This window comes from Archocentrus centrarchus, chromosome 13 (genome assembly GCF_007364275.1).
Source record: "Archocentrus centrarchus isolate MPI-CPG fArcCen1 chromosome 13, fArcCen1, whole genome shotgun sequence".
NCBI classification, from domain to species: domain Eukaryota; kingdom Metazoa; phylum Chordata; class Actinopteri; order Cichliformes; family Cichlidae; genus Archocentrus; species Archocentrus centrarchus.
In genome coordinates, this window is record NC_044358.1 from 11,328,586 (window position 1) to 11,353,224 (window position 24,639).

Sequence of the window (24,639 nt, forward strand, 5' to 3'; positions counted from 1 at the left end):
CCTCCACCTTCTGAATCCCACTGTAACCCCTGAGTATCCTCATGTTGGTGTTTAGGTGGAGGCACAGTCACCCTCTACTATGGAGGACACAGAGAACAGAGCTGTGTTTAAATTCCCTTTAACAGTTTGTGATTCAAGCTGAGTGCATTCATTAGAATTAAAATTTAGATTGGAATAACATTTGTATTCTCATGTACTATTTTATATTATTACAATAATATATAATGAGGTTCGGTTTGTTTTACACAAAAATAGCAGGTAGAAACATCCTCCAAAGAACTACTTTTACTTTCTTACTTTGAGTACATTTCAGAGCCTGTACTTTTTTACTTTTACTTAAGTAGAGAAGTTGAACCAGTACTTCAACTTTTACTAAAGTATTTTTTTAACATAAGTACTTGTACTTCTACTTAAGTACAGAATGTCAGTACTTTTGCCACCTCTGTATATATATATATATATATATATATATATACAAACAACATGAAAAAGAAGAATGTGTCTTCAAAATGAGCTCCTTTAAATGGCAGCACGAAGCATCGCATCACTCCATCATTTACACATTTCACTAGATGAATTTATTCATTAAATGTTGGGCAGGTGATACTTTTGCTTCACTTGTTTCTTGACGTCTGGCGCAGGTGAGATGTTACTGTTTGGTAACTGAGGCAGGTACTGAGCCTGGAGAGAGAAAGAAGGAGGGAGTTACGATGATGCCCCGTCAGGCTGTGTGGAGTTACACTCACCAGTTTGTAGCTGTAGCAGTGTGTGCGGTCTGTTTGGGGTTTGGATCATGTTCTTACACTGGTAAACCACTGTGTGTCACACTAACCCCTGCCTGTCTGCGGCGGGAGCCTCTGTCATGTCGTCTTCCTGGGCGTTCCCCCTCCCGGCCCCAGTTGGCTCCTCCTTCCTCCTGGAAGTAAGGCAGCTCCAGCAGCTCTTCACAGGACAGGCGCAGCGAAGGGTCCATCACCAGGCATGACTGTTAGCACAGAGACTTAGCATGGAGCAAAGGCTTTTTTCCCCTTGATAAATATATTTCACATTGGACACTGATTTTGTTAAATATTGTGAGTCTGTGATTAATTTCCCAGTAACATCAATCATGTTGGTGTATCAGACTTTGGTAACCATAAATATACCTTCATAACCTGAAGGGCATGAGGAGACGCGCCAGGGAAGCGCTTTTCCAAAGGTTCCTGTGGCACAGGGAAAAAAAGAAAGGAATTTAACTCAGTTTACTGTCATCACAGACATGGCTTCAGTTTTAATAGTTTCCATACCACTGTGTCAGGCTCAGGAATGCTAACTCCACTGAAGAAAACATTGGAGTGGAAGACCTGCTGGTGATGGGGGATCAGGTCACCTAAGGTCAGAAATTTGATTATTAAAAATGGTGGAAACTGTGGTAAATGTAAGGTCTGAAGAAACTTTAAGAAAATGCTGAACAGTTCATGTCACACAAAACTGCAGAAAGCTGCTGCAGCAGAAGGACAGCAGGCACGTTTGCTAACGCTTCTTGTTGTTTCAGGGTGTGTGCGCACCTGAACCTGTCTGCTTCAGTCCACACAAAACAGTAATTTGCTTGCAGTGGTTGTAATAACATAATACTGCTGTGAAAAATGCCAAGCAACCAAAAAAGCAGAGACATTTCTCATATTGAGCGATCTGGTGGAGTTTCTCCAGTGAAAACAAACTGCCAGACTGTCTGACAGAAGACACATGCAGTGTCATCAGTGTCCTAAGCTGCTCTTCACTCTACCCAGAGTTTTCCTGATGAGGTAGAGCTGGTCAACGTCAGACTTCCCGGGCCAAAGCGGGTTCCCGTTGAGCAGCTCGGCAAAGACGCAGCCCACAGCCCACACGTCGACAGGAGGCCCGTACTGAGTGTCCCCGACCAGCAGCTCGGGAGCCCGGTACCAGCGGGTCGCTACGTAGTCTGTGTACTCATCCTCCGGTCCCGCTGAGCGTACCAACACACATACAGATGGTGACAGCTTGCACACGTAAACATTAACATACTGAATAATTTACACTAAATAACATGTACATTGTTGAGGAAGAGATTACAAGACATGCTGAAAGATTACATGTTAATGTATAGCAACATGACCCTGAAACCTTAGGCAGGACGGGTAAAGAGAGACTCGCTAACTGGCCAAATGGCACTGTGAAACGCGCTCACTGGGACTCTGAAAGCGAGGAGTCTTTCAGCAGGAGCTGATATAGGGTCTGTGTTAAATAAGTCATTAGAGACACATCAACGCTCTTTGGATGACCTACTCAGAATGCGGGCGAAGCCAAAGTCACACAGCTTGATGACTCCGGTTTTGGTGAGGAGGATGTTCTCTGGCTTTACATCACGGTGAATGCACTGTGAGACACACAGGTGGGATCAGGGATTTAGGCAACATGATATACAGCCTCTCTGTGACAGACACAGGCCCACGCTTTTGTTTAGGCTAGCAAATTAAAAATGAATGGAGAAGAACGAGAGCAAGAGATCAGAAACTGCCACCGTTCTTTTACTTAATACTACAAGAAAAAAAGTTTGCTTTTATTTATGCTTCCCATTGGGACTGCTTCACATACTGAGCATGCATGATATGTGTATAATAATTGTATTTCAGACAAGCTAGAGTAGATCTGAGAGGGAGCGATAATCCCCCTCCCCTCCCCACAGGCACCACCTGCTTTTACAGACTGACACTTTGTACTGAAAAGGATCTTTAACTGGTTACTTATTATCCTACTACAAAGTGTAACAAACACATTTCAAGCACTGCTGTGAACAGCTGTAGTAAGCAGGTTGGGGCCATTAAAAATGACTAATAAAGATAAAATGAAATATCATATTTACTGCAATGATGCATCTAAAAAGTGCTTATGTAGTTAGGAGTTAGATTTAGGTACAAAATTAAGCAGAATCCTGTGACTAAAAGCAGCATGACAGGTAAGAACAGATAAAAATGTCGCTGTAAAAAAAAGAAATATGCTAATTCAGATATTTTAGTTATGCTTATCCTGTAAGTGGAGTAATGGATGGATGGATGATCTTTGTTGCTGTTTTACAAACCAAAACAGATCAGTACCAGATTAAAAATATACTGACGCTGTGTTTGTGGCAGAAGTTGACAGCCTGCAGAGTCTGCCACATTATGCTTTTCAGCTGAGCCTCAGGTACCCTTCAAAGAACAAGAGACAAAGGCAATATTGACTGCACAAGGAACAAAACACAACCTATTTACGAATCACGCTGTCCTCCTCTGTCATTCCAGACATTTCAATGAAAGAAGCGGTGTTCCTCTCAGCCCCGCTGTCACCCGGGTAACCCTAGGCCCGTCTCTACCAGCAGTGGTGCCTTTGTTTTCAAGACCAGCTAAAGTTTCTGCCACGCTGTCTCGAGGGGAAAAGGAAAACGGTAAGACGACAGAGAGCCACTGTGGTTTATGTGACTTCACACGACTAAGGCTAAAACGAAATCTTGGCTCGAATCCCTCGCAAAGCAAAGCGTGGAGCAAAGACAGAGTTATTTTTCCCTCAGATACTTTGAGCCTTTATTTGATGACACCCTCGTTCTGCTGAGAACAGTTTGTATCAGTGGAATTTCTTGGCGACAGTCCTGCTCCCTCTTTCTAATTGGTTCCTTTTATCTGTCACTCTCTTCTAAGAAACACTAAACATGAATAAATGTAGATCCGGTCATCGCTACGGCAAACTATTTGACTTTAAATCTCAGTTCCTTATTCATGCAGTGACGTTACCAAAGTAAAGGTTGGAGCATCAAAATATAAGAAAAATGCCCAGTGAACACAGTTAAGGAATTATAAACAACAAGTTTAAAGCCAAAGTAATGTAGGCATATAACATTACATATCATCACCGCACAGTCATCATTCATTCTAATAAGTGAGACGTCTGAAGGCAGAAGTGAACGATGATTTGATTTTCCCAGCATGTGACCCTTCAGTATCTACAGAACAAATGTAATCAATAATCCAAAAGCGTGAACAGATATTTGGAATGTCCCTTTGTTGCATGTTGTTACTGTGTTGCCTCTGACTTACCCTCGAGGGTGTTTGTCCAGCTCATTCAGGACTGTCTGCTCACAGAACTCAAACACTAAGTGGAGCCGCCTCTTCCTCCTGAACACCTCCAGCAGGTTGACCAAATTCACATGTTTGAGTTGCTGCAAGACCAACACACAACACACACCCTGTGTGAGAGCATCACAGTTGTGAAAAATGCATTTTGTTTTTGTTAAATTGATCCTACAGGGGCTCTGACCTGCCTCTGATGGCACACTCTAAAAAAGTGATATTTTCTTCCACCTCCCAATGTTGTATTTATGTACTGGTATTTGTGCACAACACATTCTTAACATCAAGATCATACAACCAGCATGAGCCAGTGTGTGTGTGTGTGTGTGTGTGTGTGTGCTCAGCTGTCCTCCTGTGGTGTGTGAGATGTAGACAAACTTAACTAACTAACGTCTCCTCACCTTCAGCATGCGTATTTCTCGCAGTGCAATCTTCTTAATAACTGGGTCGTCTTCAGACTCCACAAACTTTTTGATGGCGACTATCTGGCCGGTCTCTCTGTGCCTGCACTTGAACACCACACCGTAGGAACCCTCACCAATTTTGGCCAGCTTTTCATACTTCTCCATTATGGCAGCTGACAGGCTTCACCTGTCAAAAAGCAAATGTTTCCCACTTTATTTAAAGTATCACTGCTCTACGTCATCAGTCTTTGCTGCAGTCTTTCATTGATGAGGATATTTGTGAAAGGTGCACTCAATGAAATCCACAGTCCAGAAGATGAAGATGAAGATGAACTCACAGAGACCTAAACGTTTCTAACGGGTCAGCAGTGAGTCCACCGAAAGCGCGCAAAGCTACACAGCACAGCTGTTTCAGTCATTTCTGCTCTTAAATGTATTAGTGTCACACCAAGGAGGACTCGCACCTTCTCTCTGTCACTATTTCATCGCCCGGTGCGTCGTCACCACCTTGGTAACCCCCTGCAGCTATTATTCCTCTCAGCTCAGACCCGTAACTCAGCGCAAGTTCATTTGAATCCGCTTTCATTTTAAAGCGACGCCTCGGACACAGAAATAACGGCTCTATAACAGCACCGTTGACCTTACCTGCTGCAAAACGCGCAGAAAAAAAAGCTGAAATGCGGTCCAAACGCAGGGCACCAATTCACAAAGCTGCCTGCGCACCTTAAAACGCGCACGTCAATGCACTTTCGCTGTAACCATGGAGACCGGCGACAATAAGCGAAGGAGCTGAGGAAGCGGCGCAATTCAAATTTATGTTACAGTAAAATTTGCTGCATGCTGAAGATACAAAACACAACGTCACAGAAACACACAACAAATAAGACAAACAATACAACTTCTAAACACCTCAGCCTGATTATACAGAGCTCAGGCACGACTCCACTCACGGCTCACTTCATTAGGCACACCCGATTAAAGTAAATGTCAGCCAATCACATGGTAGGACTGTGGACATGGTCGAGACGACCTGCTGAAGTTCAAACCGAGCATCAAAATGGGGAAGAAAGGTGAACATGCCACGGCTGTTGGTGCCAGACGAGCTGGTCGGAGTATTTCAGAAACTGGTAATCTCTTGGATTGATCCCGCAGAGCCATCCCCGGTTTACAGAGAACGGTCTGAAAAAGAGAAACTATCCAGCGGGCTACAGTTCTCTGGGCAAGGCAACAGTAACTCAAATAACCACTTGTTCCAACCAAGGTATGCAGAAGAGCGACTCCCAATGCACAACGCCTCGAACCGTGAAGCAGGTGGGCTACAGAAGACCACACCTAGGGCCACTCCTGTAGGCTAAGAACAGGAAACTGAGGCTACAGTTTGCTGCACATGGATGATACAACTTTGGAAAAACATTGCCCCAGTCTCATGAGCCTCGATTTCTGCTGCAATACTCAGATAGTTGGGTCACAATTTGGTGTGATCAACATTAAAGCGTGGATACATCCCGCCTTATATCAATGATTCAGGCTGCTGGTGGAGATGTAACGGTGTGGGAGATATTTCCTTGGCATGCTTTACACCCCTTAGTACCAACTGAGCATCATTTAAACACCACAGTCTGCCTGAGTGTAGCTCAGGTATGAACCTAAACCATGTCCATCCATTTATGACCACCATGACACAGAATGGGAGATCGTGGATGTGCAGCCGACAAATGTGCAGCAGCTGCGTGATGCTGTCATGGACCAGCATCTGTGAGGAATGTTTCCAGCACCTTGTTGAATGTGTCCCATGAAGAAATAAGACAAAGTAAAAGAGGATCGAACCCAGTACTACAATATGGCCGGTGATATAACTGCTAAAACGAATGACCCGTCACGCATAGTATCTACAACATGATCTATTTTAAAACTTTCAGGTTAGGAAATGTGGACCTCAGCCTTGAGAATAAAAGCTGTTATCCAAACCAAGTCCCAGAGCAAGCCTCGTGCCAGTTCTCAACACTGTCAGCAGCTGGAAAGACTGTTGTAAGAGCCTACAACATCTGATGTGGTAACATGATTTATAGACTATCTGTTCTCTCTGTTGACTGTGAATATTTCCCCCTCCTTCAGAGACTGCAGTGTTTGCCACAGCTGTGTGGGATCTTTAGCAGCATCACACAAAGAATCATTCAGCAAAAACAGTCTGCGTTGCACTCTTGTGCTCAGAGACACAGAAACACCTTGAGGTGCTGCCATCCGGGCTCTGTGGTGACAGGTATGAAATGCCCCATGGCAGACTGGTCAGACGTGTTGGTTGTGCGGCGTCAGTAAGAGATGAATGCGTTGCTACTGACTTCTGACTACAAACTTCAGCACGGCGTTCAGGGGTTTCCTGGAACACTCGGCCCGCGCTGATTCTTAATTTAATTCCAGAATATATTTCCGGTTAAGGGAATAAAGGGATAAAAGGACTTCCCAGCCATTAAAAACAGTTAATCTGCTTCATTTGTCTTCAACCACACATCTTCTGGACTGTGAGTGTTTATTAGGTCTGCCTCTCAAGACTGTGTCTGTGTGTGAGATTATTTTTCTCTTGTAATTTTCACAATGCACTGACCTTTGTTTGTCTCGTCTACGCCGCTGTTCAAACAGCAGTATGCATTTGTAATGCACAGTTCTCATAGAGGACAAAAAATACTCATTTGAAATAGTAGACTCGGGGTCCATAACCCCACACTTATCACCAAGAACAGTCACTTCTACAGCCAGCGTACCACCTTCGTCCACCGGGTGGCAGTGCATGCCAATCAAAACTTACACATCACAACACAAATTACATAGATCACAACATTAAAACCACACACAGTAACATTAAAAGGATAATCTGTTTATAGTGCAGAGAAACTTTGGGTCCGAGCATTCACGTGAATTTTACTGTGACGTATACCAACCTAAACACTGATGCAGCGGCAAAGGCACGCCCAGCCCCCCCCCCCCCCGAGCAGAGCAACACACTCTGCCACACTGCAAAGACTTACTCAAAAATAGATCAACAACACAGCCAAGACCCAAAGGTTCTGGCCCCATTTTCCACACTACCATCTGATTCGGCACAAGTCCGGCCCACGAAGGTTCGAAGCCGGTACCGGTGTCCATGCACAGACAGTATATGCTTCTGATGCTGTGGCTGCCTGACGTCCAGTAATGGTTGTTGACATTTGAAAGCCTTTTTTTTTTAAATGTTTTTCTCACCTTCTTATGATTAAAAGTAATCAGAGCCACAGAGAAGCTGACACCAGAACAGCCCCTGTTACATTACTGCTGGAATCTAAGGGGATTTTTGCCCTGACTTTCCCTAATGTTGAATGTCACTGTTTATTATCAGTCTGTGATGAACAGCTTATTCTTCATAACAGACAGGAAACACATTTGGGAAAACCTTTAAAAATTCCAGGCATGCACACTGTGGAATGACAGTTTGCTATCTTTACTTCTCTGTTGGAACCTCCATCAGACCAAGACAAAAAGCTTGAAATCATCACCGGTTTGTTTGAGTCTAGCCCTTCTTTTGAAAATACACAATCTAACCTCTAAAAAGCACCCAGACACGGGGCAGTGCCTGGTTGGCCCTCTGTCCTCTCAAATTCACTTTTCTATTTTTAAACCAGCGTGTTTCAAGTGGCTCAGTTCTCTGGCATGTTTTGGCACACACCTTTGTATCCACCAGGTAAATGTGGAGCCCATATAGCGAGAGACTTGCTGACATGTCATCAGTGCCTCAGTGGCAGACATCGCAGTGTGACAGAGCTAATGCCTCTAAAGTCAGTTATTAAGCATGTTCAGTTACTGGCTTCCTGATGTGGACAGAAGTTAAACAGCAGATGTTTTACACTGCGGCCGTTACCCTCATTTCCTGGGCGGAGAGCTCCTCGCTCTAATAGAGTAACAGGAACAAGAGAAAGAGAAGAGCTAGAGGGGGAGAGAGAAAGAGGCAGAGCGAGGCAAAAGAAGTTATCTGAGCTCCCACAAATCACTTTGTCACCAGCAAGCTCTGACAAGCAAGAGGAGAGAGAGAAAGAGCACGAGCAGAGAGGCAGAGTGAAGCAGAGGGAGTCTCGTCAGCAGAGCATCGAAGGAGGAAGGTGTGAAGAAACTGTAGAGGGAAATAACGAGGTGATACCAATGGATGGATAGAGGGAAGAGAGGACAGAGACGAGACTGCAGTCCAGTTACCAAAACAGCACACGCTGAGAGGGACTGTTACTCCTGCTGCTGCTGTTCTTACTGCTGCTGGGTCTGGATGGCACATCATCATTTAGAGACGATCGTTTAAAGAAGGTGTGTCAAACTTAAACTCTGTTGCCGGAGGACACTGTTTCATTGACACTGACATTTTAATCTTCCGATAGCAGGCCTGCTTGAGTCGTTTAAACTCACAAGTGGAACCCAGAGAGCGCACACGGTCCCATTATCATGTTTGAGAGTGAAGAGACGGATAGAGAGACAGCTGCTCTGTCTGTGAAGTGGGCATGAGACAGAGGCGTTGAAAGCAATTTCTGGTGTAGTGCAGCTGTACACAGATCACATGCTGTTACTGGTAAAAAGAGGTAGTCAGAGCCGAGAGCAGTACATGTCTGTCAAATGTTTTTCTGTAGGGGCACGCGTAGGTTTGTGACTGGTGTTGAATAAGCTGGCAAAGTACGTTTTGACAACAATTTCTCTCTTTTCACCACTGATATCTGATCAGCTCAGGGCTGACTGGAAGCCTCTGACAGCTTTAAGGGAAGGCTGAGGTCATCTGACCAAACCTAAAAAAGGAAAAACCAAAAAAAAAAAAAAACCCAACTAAAAAAATAGGAAGGCTATTTTCAAACTCCTTAAGCACAGGCTATTATTGGTATTTTCCCTTTATTACAGAATACGTGTCATTAAACCAAAGTCCAGGATAATCTGCGAAGAGACCCCGATGGTCAAACACCAACAAGAAAGTGGTGCCAGGTTAGACTCCGGGAGCTAGTCAGCTGGTCTCTGCCAACATTCGTCTTCATTTTGCTGAGCACCCTGCTGCTCTGTCCACGTTCACTCAGGTTGCCTCTGGGGTCGTGTAATGAGAGACTGAGCCGACACGTGGAGGGGTATATATGTGCTCCGACAGAGGCAGGATTCAGTTTCTATAGTAATATAATATATAGATATTATTATATCAGTCACAAATTGGTCTGAATCCTTGATGGGTTTGTTTTGGACCCGTAGGTGTTGTAGGGACCGTCTGCCTGTGCGCGTGGGCTCTTTTAGCATTTGACAGCTCTGTTCTGAGCTCACTTCACAGTCTGGGACGTCACTGCTTACCTGTGGGGCTGAGTCAGAGGCTGGATGTCTGTCTGCTCAGTGGGATTCTCTCCACCTGCCTTTATGCAAATAAGGCACCAGTGTTAGGTACTTTTCACAGCAGCAGTGACAGCTGTGTTTGTGACTTTTCAGGACTCTCCACACTGCTGTAATTGTTCTGTCGTGTGTAAACACCTTGCGTCAGTGACACCTCTCCACAGGGTGATTCACTGTTCCCAAAGGATCCCCAGTTGGAGGAAGGCACTGAAAGAAAAGTTGGAGGAGAATTTCCAAAGAACACAAGCGACTGCACAGTCAGGTTGTCAACATGAAATTGTGGCTCTTGATGCTGATGGTTGTGTACATGGTGGACAATGTAACAAGTCTGTCTACATGTAACACCGTGGACTTCGAGATGGTGAAGAAAAAACGCATCGAGGCCATTAGGAGCCAGATCCTCAGCAAACTGCGTTTGGAAAAGGCGCCAGCTGAAGCCGGGGAGAAGAAAAACATTCCTGCCAACTTGCTATCGCTCTACAACAGCACCAGAGAGATGCTGACCGATCTGCAGGTTATGGGTCAGAAAGACATGTCCCTAGAACAAGAGGAGGAGGAGTACTTTGCCAAGGTGCTGAACAAGTTCAACATGACCAGTGAGTATGAGACTGCCCTCAGGAGCAGTACATAAATCATCAATCCTTGTGAACCCTGATCCAGTATTAAGAAAGGGGGTAATTGTTGGTGGCTTAACTATAGCTGAATGTCAAGTAATGACTGTTATTCATGCCGCTACATTTACAAGCAGTTGAGTCACATAATTCGAGGTGAACACTAACATTGCACTGATACTTTCCCACTTTGAAAAGTAGTTAATGTCCAGCTCTCGCATTAAACACTGCTGTTAATCCCTCTGCTAACTGAGGACTAACAGCAGCATTACTAACAATTTCCCTTTGAATTAGAAACCACTAAATATACAGTGTCAAAGAAACAGTGACAGTTTGAGGAATTTTGTGGATCAAAGCCAATATTACACATAGTGCTGGCCAGAGGTTTGAGGTTACAGCCCCAAGTAATCCCTATATGCCTAATGGCTGGTGTCAGCTCCAATCTTGTCCATAAATTCCTTCAACACATGTACCCCTTATGATCTACACCAAACATCCTCAGGCAGCTTCAGGGGTTCAGAGATCACAGGCGTTACAAGTTAGCAGAGCTGTGTGCTGCATCTGGTCTGATGCCATGTGTTGCTTACATGATATCCATGGCATTTTTACTGCTTTATTAGTGCTGTTTGGCAACGCCGCTCATGATGTTTGTTCAGCCAAATGTTTTCTGGCTGTAATCGTCTAATGACTCCCAAACTGTTACGATAAACATATTTTCTGGTTTTGTTTCTGTGCTCCATTGTTCTCTGTGCTCTTCACCCTGTCAGGCAGCCATCCACACTGTGCCCCTTTTATGCAGCACTTCAAACAAAAGACTTTAGTGGATGGATCGCGCTCCAACGAGAGAACAAAGAAACTTTCAAAACGAAGAGCAAAATTGAGTTGTGCTTAGATAAGAACCAAAGAGCAGGATGAAAAGTAGAAAAGCGATAGGAAGAGGCATGAATTCACCCTCGCTCGCTGTTTTTCTCTTTCGTTTTCTCTTCGTTCTCTCTCACTTTGACCCTCGGGGATTGGGATTTTCCTGTAACTTGAGCACTGGCTTCTCCCTTGCTTAACCTGTCACTTGTTCTCCATCATTTCTGCCCCCCCCCTCACTATTTTCAGCATGTATGTTTAACCACAGTCATCCAAATCTCTCTCTCTCACGTCTTTCCTTTGCACTCCTCTCTCTGCAGGGTTTCCTGAGCTTATTATATCACTGTGTTTGCAGTGTGTTTGTGACAGGGCAGCTTAACAGGAAGGAAGACAGGCCGATGGCCACTGAGATCTTGAGTGACTCAGGTCCGGTGTAAGCGGTGCCCATGGGGAGCATGTGTTTCCTACAGATCTGGAATGCCACAAAACACCCGTCCACTGTCTTAGCTTCAGAGAACTGCTTTGAGTCAGCTTCTAATAAGGCAGCAGCTACTTTCAGCTGCTGCCTTACTCACCAGGGGTCACCACACCAGGTATTGATTTGGCAGATTTTTATGCTGGAGGAGACACACGGGATTTGTGTCTCCTCCTGGGATCGAACTAGCAATCTTGCCGGTCCGGTCCTGGAGGTTCGCTTGTTAGGCGAATGAGTAAACCATCACGCCGTGGAGCCACGTTGAGCCTCCGCACACTAAAAAAGGAGAATGCCAGATGTATAAAGAAAAATATTAAGGCCCATCAAGAACTGTTTTGCACTTCAGGCTCCAGCTTCTGCTTTTCGGTTGCCAGTAAGAGGATAAAGACTAAAACAGAATATCAACAAACTTTAAAAAAAAAAAAAAAAAAATTTCCATTAACAAAACTTTCCTTCATTTCATTTTTACTGGGCAATTCACACTTCCCCAGTACCCAACAACAGCCTACGGGGAAGCATATTTGTGTGCAGAGCGTTTTAGAGTATAATAGGTTTAGTCTTCATCATGGTAATTGTGTGGTGGATTAGGCTAAATTCCTTTTGCTGTGTAACAGTCACATCTCTCCCTTAAAGCCCACACAAGCTCACTTCTCATATTTAAAGGAATTTTGGTCCAAATGTAGATCATGTCATTTACACTTCTCATTTGGAAACCAGCCGCTCTGTGTTATTCTGGGACAGAATGAGTTCACCAGTAATTATTGTAGTTACAAGTAAATGAAGTTAAAGCTGTGTGAGAGAGGAGTTGCAACAGGGGACCAAAGCAAGTGTGAAACAGGGTGAAGTGGGGAAACAGGACATCGATGAGTGGGCTGTGGGAAGGTGGGGCTGAGAGGGAAGGAGGCCGATATTTAGCCAGTTGCTGGAATCTGGTTCCTCCTACTGGTAATTATAGAGCTGTCTCTCAACCTGTCACAACAGCTGTCCCCGGCTTACCTGTGGATAGGCCTTGATTCAACACATAAATCCCCCCACACCCACATCAGTATGCAGGCCAGGATGCTATCTTTACCCCATCCAGAAGAGAGGCACTTTTTTTTTTCAGCTGAGCATGAAGTTGATATCTTACACTTTATACTCAAGATGTGGATTGATTTAAATCACATAACTGTTTCAGCGAGCGGAGCATGGAGACAATGCAAACTCTGTTAATTAGAAAGTAGAAGTGAAGATAAAGCTTCGACGTAATTATGGTACTGCAGCCAATATGCTTCTGAGGGGAAGTGACTTAATTTCCTGTTTTGCAAACACTTCTCTAACCCTTAACATATTTATCTCACTTTTCTCAGGCTAGAATAAGACTGTGAGTTTCCGTGCATGCTTTTGCCTGGCACACTAATCCCACTTCACATACTGCTGCTGTTGTCGTGGTCTATGTTTCCATTCATATGCTTCTAACCCAATATTTGACTGTTCTGGGTGGTACCAGTAAACTGTCATCTCATTTCCCGTTACACTCCACATCAGTTCTTTTCAGTTTCAGTTCAGCCTCGCTACGAGAGGTGAAACACTACCTCGGCTACAATGCAGATGGTAGATGATACACGAGCAGCCGTGACACGGAGTATCCTGGTATAGCCTGTGCTGAGTATGCAGCGCAAGTATGCGAGGCTGGATTGCAATTCCTGCCAGAGAGTAATTCCCGGACTTGAGAGCAGAGAACCCTCGCTTTGGCAGGCTGAGGCAGAGTAGAGGGTTTGGGCTCGGGCCAGACCTTGCGCTCCATTGATACACATCTCCAGTTTCTCCACACCCCCACTCACACCCTTTCACCCCTCACAACTGTGAGTTATATTCACACGAGTGTGTTCTTCACTCTGCCGTTTCTTAGCATTTTTTTTTATAGTTACAGTCCCCTCTCTGAGCCTCTCACTTGCTTTCTACAGCACTTCACTCTCGACCGTCGGCCTTCCCGTGCTTATCTTTGCACGTCACTGTTCGACTTAATCTGCTGTAATGTAACATGGATAGATTTACGATGTTAAAGCCTCCAGTAGCCTGGCTCTGTCTTTTATCAGGCTCTGTAGGTATCTTCTTGCTGTCATGGTACGGGCCGACTCGGGAATTAAAGTTGCACGCATGAGTAGCAAAACCGTAAGAGAAAGAAATACTCACCGTGGTCAACTTTAGCAGCAGCTGGGACAGATGAGTGTTTGGCTGCAGTCATGATTATTGAGTAACACGACGAACTTAGCAATTCTATTTGATTAATGCGTAAAAGCATTCATGAAAGAGGCTTTTCATACACGTTATTCATAAAAAGAACACAGTGATATGAAGCTAAGAATTAGAGACCCGATGTTTTTGAGCCACATGTCCACTAATTCTACCTTTACAATGCCCAGTCGTTCCTTTAAAAATCATACTTCCTTCCTTGTGTTTACACATATTACACTAAAGACTATTTACCAAATAAGCTCTAGGAGTGAGTGGGCAGCACAGTGGTTACCTCACAGGTTCAAATCCACCATCAGGCCTCTCTGTGTGGAGTTTGCATGTTCTCCCCGTGTCTGTGTGGGTTCTCTCCGGGTACTCTGGCTTCCTCCCACAGTCCAAAGAGCTGCAGTTAGTGGTGTTAGGTTTACTGGTGATTCGAAATTGCCCATAGGTGTGATTGTGAGTGTGAATGGCCGTCTGTCTCTCTGTGTTGGCCGTGCGACAGGCTGGTGACCTGTCCAGGTGTACCCTGCCTCTCGCCCTATGGCAGCTGGGATAGGCTCCAGGCTTTCTTGAGAACTGCACATTCAAGTAAAAACGAGGTTACCTGTCACAGGAAACCGCAGACAATAATCACCACAAAATGAAATCATAAAGTCCATCTCTATTTGTGAGAACCAGTTTAGTTTTAGACCAAGAGTTTTATCACGTCGCTTGACACAGTTGTGGTGGCTTCCTTACAAAGATAGCCAAAGAAGCAGGCCTCTTGCGTGTGTGTATGTGTGCCCCTCCCCAGCACACAGAGTGGAGCAGCAGCAGTCGCTGTAGTGGAAACATGGACAGCAGAGAACAAAATAAAGAGAACCGCTTATCTGAACAGCCTCAAGTTCACCTGCTCGGGTCTCCAGCCACACACAGGCCAACTTTAAAGATGTAGAGTTGCTGAGACAGACGTGCAGGGATATTTGGGAAGTTGTAAGTTTTGCTGAGACACGATCCAACATTTAGACTGCCCCACATTTTATAACTGTCTTTACAATTTTCAATAAAATAAGAAATTCTAATATACTAAAAAAAAATACATAATAACTAACTTTAAAGAACATCTGCCACCAAATTAATTCCCCTTCTTTACGGACAAGGTTGCACTGAAAGACTATAAGATGCACTTACGTGGGTTGTTTGTCCGTAAATCATAATTGCCCCTTTTTACATCACGCAGAAAACAATGACACAGACTCTGCCTACGAGCTCACAGCCATCTCGATGTCCTTCGACATCTCTGAGATCAGGAACAGCATCGGGGATTCCCAGCTGCTCACCAGCGCGGAGCTGCGGATGCTCATCAAGGAGCCCAAGATTCAGTTAGAGCAGCGAGTGGAGCTCTACTACAGCAACGGGACGGCGATGCATTACCATGCTTCTCGCTTCATCACAAACAAGTTGAAGGACAAATGGCTGTCGTTTGATGTGACCGAACCCCTGCAGAGCTGGCTCCAGTCAAATAGTGAGATAAGCATTTCTTTGTATGAAATTCAGCCCATGTGCAATTTCATTTCATTTCCTGATAACATTTCATGATTTTTATTTTTTTTTCTGTTATTAGGCAATGAACAGAAGTTTGAACTTCGGCGGTACTGTGAATGCGGCAGTAGTGACAATACATTAAAATTCTCCATCTCTGGGATTTCGACCAAGAGAGGAGACATCGGAGAAATGGCGAAGCTGGTGCAGCAGCCACCCTACATCCTGACCACATCTATCCCTCAAAATGTCACCCGCCCCTCCCACTCGCGCAAGAAACGCTCCCCTGACACGACAGACAGCTGCTCCACGTAAGCACATTACTCCACTGTACTTTGTCAGAGCTTTAAAGCTGCAGCAGCGACCCAGTAAACCACGAGCAGTTTCAGAGATACAGAAACAACAAACATCAGCCATCCCTGTTTATCCACGCTGTAATTCTGTGGTCCTTTAGGAGGCTGGATGATAAATGGACTGCAGTTTTAAAGTGCTTTATGAGAGATAGATGAACCACTTTACACTGTCCCCCTCATTTACGCACAAGGTGGAGTATGCATGCGAGGTCCCACCATAGGGTGAAATGGAGCGTAACGCTGTGTGCTGACGCTGGATGTGTTTTTATATTAAATCAATGCTACAGCTTTAAAAGTGACATGAACCCTCTACAGTATCTATGCACTAAACATCTTTGCACCACCTCGTCTCACTTCTTAACACTGTTTCCTCTTATGCAGCCAATCACACAACTGCTGTTTGAAGAAACTGTACATTGACTTCAGGAAAGATCTAGGCTGGAAGTGGATCCATGAGCCAACTGGCTACTACGCCAACTACTGCATGGGGTCCTGCACCTATATCTGGGATGCTGAAAACAAATATTCTCAGGTATAGTGTCCATATGCTAACAATGATGAAGTAATCATATTTTCTAACTACAGTCCGTGGGTCAGAAATGCACAGGCATAATCAGAATCAGAATCAGAATCAGAAGGTTTTTATTGCCATATGGGTGAACAGGTTCACAGCATTAGGAAATTGCATGCATAAAACTGCATGCGGGCAATTCTAATTATAGTTCATGATGCAGACTACAGGACTCATTGACGATGAGAAAAATTACAATGTGATATTCATATGCTGACATACTCATTCCTAATTCAATACTTACAGGCCTATTTCAAATAATTTAGCATTTTGCTACAGTAGCAACACTTGTGTAGGAAGAGTCTGTTGGTTGGTTGGGCCACCATGATGTGGACTGAAACATCTGAAGTGAACAGATCATGAAAAATTCTGGTGCAGACATTTGAATCCCCCTCACAAGTAACTGTATTAGTTTCATGAAGCTCTGATTCTGAAGTCAGTAAAACAATGCCTAATGTTTGGTATTCATGGTGTAATGGTTTACACATTTTCATAACACATGAAAGCTCCCTGGTTCGAGACCCGGAGCAGACACAAATGCCTTGCGGGTTGCATCAGGAAGGTCAGCAGGGCTACCTGCTGTGACGAGCAGCTTCTTTTTGCCTCCTGTTTGGTATTCCTGTCCGATGCGGTTAGGGCTGACAGACACCGACTCGCTGAAGCGACGACTAAGATTTTGTTTCAGCGACGTCTGAAAATGCAGCCATTGTTTGTCTTGGATCTTCACTCGTTTAAAAAGCTAAATATCATTTGAAGCATTTACTACTCCTCATAATCAGTCAGGATTTTTCTTTATTTACAAACATGTGTAACACTGGGCAACAGTATTGCAGCAACACTTTGTGGTTTATATGAAGATTTTAGCAAAGAAGATTTTGGCGCACGTGTTCTTGGTGGTGAAATTCTCATCCATGTCGCCTACAGATTTTGGCTCTGTATAAACATCATAATCCAGGAGCTTCTGCCCAGCCCTGCTGTACACCACAAACACTCGAGCCACTGCCAATCATCTACTTCGTGGGCAGGAAACACAAGGTATCTATACTGCAGCCTCTGAGGCCAAATGTTGGCAGAACATTTTTGGAGATAATTTCTCACATCGCTCTTATTGTCCTCTTTCAGGTGGAGCAGCTGTCCAATATGATTGTGACGTCCTGCAAGTGTAGTTAAAACTACAAGAGGACACTCCGCTGTGTCTGCTCTCAAACACAGAGGGATGGAAGAAGCTGCGTTTGAGGCTACAGAGAAGAACATGTGACAGAGAACTCGAGATAAATTGGAGGCATCAGGACTGCCAGCCTTTCTCCTGCAAGCCTTCAGTTATCAATTCTGTTGCACATCAACCCACAGACTCCTTTTCTTTAGATATTAAAGATCATAGTTTTTTTATATACATATATATATATATACAATTTCCTTGCAATAATAAAATGTCTGTCTTTAATTTATTTGTTGCATGGACAGTTCTGTAAAGCAGTAATACTGCAGATACAAAAGTATGTCAGTTTGCTGTAAGGGGAAAGAACGTTGGACAAAAAAAGCATGAGGACCACAATGAACCATGAGGGAGGAATTAAACGTGGGACATTTCAGTTGGCCACATCATCTTCTGAGAGAGGTCACAGTGAAAGGTGCTAAATTCCATGTGGAAAGCCACGGCTGTTGCGGTTTTCCTCAAAGATAATGCTGCAGGTGTTTTTCAGATGGCAGAAGGACAGAAAAAAACCCGGGGACGGTCCAACCGGGGAAATTCCCTGTTGACTGAACGGCAGGACTTTCATCCAGCAGGGACTCTCCATTAATTCTACTTTGTTCCTTCGTGTGACTTCTAAAGCGTCTTTTATCAGTATGTTTGTGTTCATAATGTTCAGAACTGAATGTCAAAGCCAAGGGCCATATCAGCAGTAGTGACAGTGATGACATCATGTTTTTGTCGCTCTGGGAATTTACCAGCATACACGTTGTGTATGGTAGTGGTGGTAGTGTTGGTATGAAAGCCATTCAGACTCTTTTTTTTAAATCGTGGTAAATTATTGATTTTAATTTCACGAGGATTTTAACTTTCATCTAAAATATAATTTTTTTCCATAACTCAAGAGTTGATCTGGTTTGTATGATTTTCATTAGGAATAAAACCATCACGTTAAATCAGCTTTCTATGTTTTTATAGTGCACTTACTTTTAAAATGTCCATTTGTAAATATTACAAAAAAAAATCAAATAAACATGTTAAATTATCTCGTGGAAGACTTTATGAGCAAAATAAAGCACATGAGATGTTTCCACTTGACAGAGTTGTGTTGTGTAGGTGTGCGCGCGCGTGTTTGTATTGTACTTGTCGGTGCATGTATGTGTATGTGCGTGTTTTAATTGGGAGATGCTTTTACGAAAGCACAAACTAAAACACACCTAGAGTGATGTAGGCAAGCATTTCATCATCCTTCACACACAGAGCGCTGCCTTCGATAAACATGTTAAAACTTGTGCAGAGCAGCATGAGGTAAAAAATAAGGTTAAAACGTAACTCTGGCTCATATAAAACTATGACTGCAGTTCATAGTCATAGCAGGTTGAAGTTCAGGGCTGTTGTTGAACATTCTCAGGCAGGAACCACTCCCCTCGCACCTCCTTTTCCTCCCACGCTTCAGTATGCGACCACTTCTCTTTTTTGATGTCTTTTATCGAATTTTTTTAAACCCACATTGTGCACATTGCGTACAATGGCTTTCCAGAGTCGGGAGACAGATGGACCATTGGAAAAGCGTGGAGCATGCCAGGTGCGTGTGGACTATTTCTGGTCAACCGCTGGATGCCCGTTTACTCAGAACAACTGCAGGCTGACCGAAGAAGAGCAGCGAGTCCCGCTCGACTTCACCGACAGCAAAGACTGCCCAGACACGCTGTCCTCTTATTGGCATTGCCTTTACCTGAAGGGATGGATGCCATTCCAGGTTTTTATATGATCTCTGTGCACCCCCCCCCACCCCCACCCTCCCAGCTCCACCCCTCTCACTCTGTACTCAAGGGATTACTGTCAGCCCATGAGGCTGAACTGGGAATGAGGAGAGCAGGTCCAGACCCGTTGGTAAGTCCCAGACTTAAGGGCAGTGACTACATGGAAAATTAAACACACATACTGCGCACATACACACAAAAACACTGAACCCACTGACACACAGACACAGCTCGAGCACACCAACATCAAATGCCTTACATAAGCTTTGTGCTGGTGGCTGGTGTGGGGGATGCTCGTGCTGTTCACAAAGTGACAGCGATCAGTGCTATCTTGTTCCAAGGCTGGTCATGTTACGCAGAGAAGGCCCAGCAATTTTCCCCCAATGAAAGAACACACAAAGCGCCTGTTTGGAGAGGCAGCTAAACAAAGTATAATGAAACACCATCAAAATAAATGAGTCCTCTTTGGTCTCACCTCTCAAAATGATTCTGAGTGATCTGTTGCCAGGTTCTAATCTTGCCAAAGTACAATGTGTACCGTGTTGTCGTGATAGGGGAAATGTAATTGGAATGTTAATGGGGGTTTTTTCGCCAAGGAAACAGGATCATTGCCCAACTTGAACAAGGAGAACCCAGGTTCTGACGGAGGAGGAGGCAAGATCATTAAATGCTACACTCTAAAACTGCTTGAACTTCAGTCTTGTTTATTCACTTTCCCCTGTGATGATGGAACAAAGGGTATGGATGTCAAGAGACTCATCCAGTAAATCAATCTTTGCTGTTAATGGAACGGCCCCAGAGGGAGGTTAAACCTAAGTAGCCCCGTCCTCTCCAAGTGATGTTCATTTCTAAGCAGCTGCTTCCTCTCAGGCCCCTTTTTTATGGGACTGAATTAAACTGCTGACACGTCCTGCTAAAAATGAAGCACATCCCAGAGCACGGTCCATCCGAAGAAAAATAAAGGCTTGAATTAAGCACGATTCAACACAACAGAGAAGACGTAAGACAGATGGCTGCAGCTTTTCAGGGTCAAGCAGGTGTTCTTTTACAACTGCAGCGTTTATACAACTGCATGAGTAACAAGAAAATTGTTTTGTTGTTGCTATTCATCAATTTTTACACAACTGCCCCTTTAATTGCATCCATGTGCTTTGTTTAACCCTCTTTTATCTGTCTGTGTGCTGCTGATCCAAGTTCATAATCAAAAAACGATCGTGCTCCATGTGAGCCGATACATCGTGCCGCTGGTCTTGAAATGGTATTTTGGGTTCCGTCTTATTGTACGAAATGTGCGATTATACGTCCACCAATCTTCCACCACAACTGTTCATTAAAACGTGGAGCAGGGAAGCGGGCTGGTATAATTCCCGTGGACTCAGGCGGAGCTCGCTGCGACCTTAATAACAGAGCCCGATGTCCTGCTGCTGCTCAGCTCTGCCTCACACACACACAGCTGCTCAAATCCATTGTTGCTCCAGGTGCTGAAACTGTGTGCAAACACACAAATACACAAACATCAATAAACATGCTTTAGTGCTTAAAGACAAAGTTTTGCAATGTGAAGTTTTCAAAAAAAATCTTTTTTTTTGGTTTGATACGAGACTCCCCCCCCCCCCTCAGTTTGAGACAAGGGTGATTTAATTTAGGACGTCACTGGGTAATTACATCACCATCTCTACTGATACAACAAGTTTACCTGAGTACTGACTTCTGTTTTGTACATCTTTGTACTCCTTTTTTCTTTTCTGCTCCTTAAATGTGATCTTTCTTTCTTTTGTGCTTCATATGATTTTGCTTCCTTTTAGGTCTACTTTAGGTCTACAGGATTTGAAATAACTGTAATTGACTTTTACATTTCTGATGGACCTAAATTATAATTAAATAAAAGGTTCCGATACATATAAATTTAATTTTGAATCGTGAGCCCTCAGAAGCGTACCCGTGCGTACAGATCTACAGGAGTTTTGACATGCTCGCTGGAAAATGTTAGACATGAGCTGACAGCTTCTTCTCTCTCCACCTGTCAAGCCTTTACTGCCTCTCCTTCACACCTGCAGCAGATGCTTATCACAGTCTGAGGCAGCCGACCGTGTCTCCATATCTCTTGCTTCGCTTCTTCTTTTCTTTCTTTTCCTTCTAATCCTTGTGTTAGCCCCTGCCAGCTCTTTGAAGAGTCCCTGAAAAATTTGTGTTATCACCTGCAATCACAAAGCAAGCGATAGGGGAAGAAGAGAGACGAGTGAGCGAATGAGGGACAGAGAGAGAATAAAATACCACACACGTGTTCTCTCTGGCTTTTTTACCCAAAAGGCTTCACACTGATGTCAGCAAAGTAAAAAGGAACTGAGGTCGGACAAATATCTTCAAATGAGAGCAGTTCATTTCCACTTCACCAGATGGTTCCTGAGCTCCTTTGTCATGTAAATAGCCAGGAGCTGGTGTCATAGCTTTAACTTCTGAGGATCAAAGAGTGAGGAGAAACAAAAAAACCTCTTCAAAGTGGAGTGTACAAAGGGAAAGTCTGATAAACCATATGACAGTGAATGTGGTAATGAAGCATGCTGGGCCCTGACTCATTTGCTGGACCTCAGCTCAGTAAGTAAGAAATGTTTTCTAAAAAAGGAAGGGTACCAATTACATCGCTGGACTGGCTCCTTCTCATGGCACCGCCCCTCCGTTTCCTTCCTTCCTTCCTTCTCTCTCTCTCTCCCTCTCTCTTTCTCTATGTGTGTGTGTGTGTGTGTGTGTGTGTGTGTGTCCCTGGACAAACAGAGACAGATATGCTGCTATAAACAGCTACCATGTCCCTGGGTAATAAACAGAGAGGACCTGGCTCAGGGCTCTGAAAAAACAACAATGTCCAAGCAGGATCTACACCCAGAGGAGAGGCAGGCTCTAAATAACAGTTTAATCTCCCAGTCCCCGCTGAGGAACACGTCCCAGTGGATGATGGTGACGGCAGAAGGGGAGAAGAACTGGTGAGGGATGGTATTTGAGGGAAGCTTAATTCCCCTGACGAGTTACTGTCATTCAGTGGTTTTATAATTGAAAAACTCTGAACATCTTTCTGGGGCTTTGGGTCTACAAAAACTGAACTCTTCTAATCTGGATCGAGATAATCTGCTGGCTCGTAAAATCTGACCACAGCAGTAATTTTAATTGTATATGATTTGTTTTTGTTTTGGTTACTTGGGAAAGGAATAATTCTCAAACAAGCTGATGACCAGATGTTGTTGGTATGGTCTAAATGTTTATTTCCAACAATTATGCAGCGCTCACACTCGCTCTTCTGCTAGTTCTGCATTGTTCTCCACCATCTGCTGTATAAATATCCAGCTCTTTTGCAAGATGTTTGCTTTACTAGTCAAGTGGCATATGTACTGCAATCATTTTATTTAGGTAAAAACGGCTGGCTGCACTTGTTGGAACAAAGGATGACTGAAAGCAAAGCACCGTTTTGGTCACTGTGTTCAGAGGGTTTTTCCACTCTGAGTGACACTTTTCCCACGAGCCACTAGCTCAGTTCATTCACTGAATAGCTCAAGTCTTCTGATCTGGTTTTTAAATAAAATTACAGGTGATTTTTTTTTTTACCTTTTTGCATTATGACCAACGTTTGGTTGGACAAAACAGTCACTATAAAGACAGAACTGTGCGCAGTAAAACATTATTGATTTTGGAGCAGCCAAGAACTGAAGCTGTGACCCAAAACAGTGGAGTAAACTTAAGTTCATTCATGCACTATTACACACACACACACACACACACACACACACACACAGTAAAGCCAGGGCAAGGCTGCTGACTCCAATTAAGTGAGGTGTGACTGAACTCACAAATCACACGCTGGCGTTAAACAGCGGACAGAAAGAAATCTCATCCCGTGAACATGCGCACACACAAATTTGGGTTAAAGGTAACACGACTCTTCTTATTGGATAAATGGGCAGTTCGGGAGGTGTGAGGTTTTCAAGGTTAGCTCTGCACAGCGTCTGTTTTAGATTAGTCAGCCGTGATCTGTGGCCTCATGTGTCAGTGGAGCTCTCAGCTGTACTGATGGGTGCAAAGGTTATGACAGCAGAGAGAAAACCTTGGCAGCCTGTTCCTCCATTGCCTTTACTCAGAGGGACATCGGTCAGCATGCTCCCACCCCTCCTTTCTCTCCCCACCAGCTCTGAACTCCCCAATGAACAACACATTCCTCCTTCCCAGTACCACTGTTTATGACACGCTATCCTTTGAAGCAACATGTGAGTGTTTGTGTACGTGTAAGTAGATGGGATGCACAAATGTGTGTGTGTGTGTGTGTGTGTGTGTGTGTGTGTGTGTGTGTGTGTTAGCCTTGAGCAACACAGGCTTGGTAAATACATAAACGTTTCCAGTATGACATTAACAAAGTTGGACTGTGAGTTTGAGGAAGCGCTGAGCTCTGCGGATTGAACACACCTGAGCAGGTAAGATGAGGGCACACATCTGCGTGACAGCTGTTCCCTCGCATCCCTGAACTGAAGGCAAAATCTAGAATCTAGGCCAACTGAATTACACAGAGATGGAGAGTGCATGAGAGCACTGGGTGGAGGAAAAAGCTGTGAGTCATCATCAAACTTGGGATGCGCTCATTTTTAAAAGGCAGAGAAAGAGAGAGGGGAAAACTGGGTGTTGAGACAAAGAAAAACAAACGAGTTGCTTTTCTAATTAAAGCAGCCCTAAAGGAGAGGGTGGATGTGTTAGGGAGCCGGGGGGAGGCGGAGGTCAAAGCTAGCTGAGTCATTTCTAAAAACACCCATTTCCTGTGATTGGGGCACTTCAGTAGCGAGCAGAAATTACTTGTGGTTTACGCAAACCTTCCTCACTTTCCTCCCAATCAATGTGCTCTCGCACGCAATGGTAATATTCATTCACCATGACTTATTCATGCACACGCTCATATCTAGATCTGCAAAATGTATATATGCTCACATGTCAAAGCTACACCTGAAAAGGACAAGACAGAGTACTTTTAAACTTTACTGCTCTTTAACGTTCTTTCATGGAAACATTTTGACTCAGATATTTCTGCTCATTTCTTTATATTTTGCTGTCAAAGAGCCGGGCTTTCTTCTAATTGGTCTGCAGGTCGTCTGAAGGTCTGAAAGTCTTTCTGAGTTTCTCTCTGGACTTTGGCTGGTCTTTATTTTTCTGGTCACTTTCAAAGGAAT

General features: G+C 44.1%; 2 protein-coding genes across 4 annotated transcripts; one reads left to right on the forward strand and one right to left on the reverse strand.

Moving 5' to 3' along the window:
- Positions 1–555: 555 nt before the first annotated feature.
- On the reverse strand, positions 556–5,474 carry LOC115790158 (cyclin-dependent kinase-like 1). 3 transcript variants are annotated; one of them, XM_030743834.1, is made up of 10 exons: positions 5,417–5,474; positions 4,505–4,694; positions 4,071–4,192; positions 3,116–3,188; positions 2,287–2,377; positions 1,766–1,966; positions 1,287–1,369; positions 1,146–1,202; positions 833–985; positions 556–681 (listed from the first exon to the last, which is right to left on the reverse strand). In XM_030743834.1, the coding sequence occupies exons 2-10, from the start codon at positions 4,670–4,672 to the stop codon at positions 586–588; spliced, it is 1,044 nt and encodes a 347-aa protein (XP_030599694.1). In that variant the 5' UTR covers positions 4,673–4,694; positions 5,417–5,474; the 3' UTR covers positions 556–585. The 3 variants fall into 3 exon arrangements, with proteins under 3 accessions (XP_030599694.1, XP_030599691.1, XP_030599693.1); XM_030743831.1 differs by lacking the exon at positions 5,417–5,474 and adding an exon at positions 5,153–5,297; XM_030743833.1 differs by lacking the exon at positions 5,417–5,474 and adding an exon at positions 4,972–5,145.
- Positions 5,475–8,456: 2,982 nt separating this feature from the next.
- Positions 8,457–18,634, forward strand: tgfb1a (transforming growth factor, beta 1a). The gene is made up of 6 exons (XM_030743830.1): positions 8,457–10,473; positions 15,261–15,545; positions 15,645–15,873; positions 16,297–16,447; positions 17,411–17,521; positions 17,609–18,634. The coding sequence occupies exons 1-6, from the start codon at positions 10,149–10,151 to the stop codon at positions 17,654–17,656; spliced, it is 1,149 nt and encodes a 382-aa protein (XP_030599690.1). The 5' UTR covers positions 8,457–10,148; the 3' UTR covers positions 17,657–18,634.
- Positions 18,635–24,639: the final 6,005 nt, after the last annotated feature.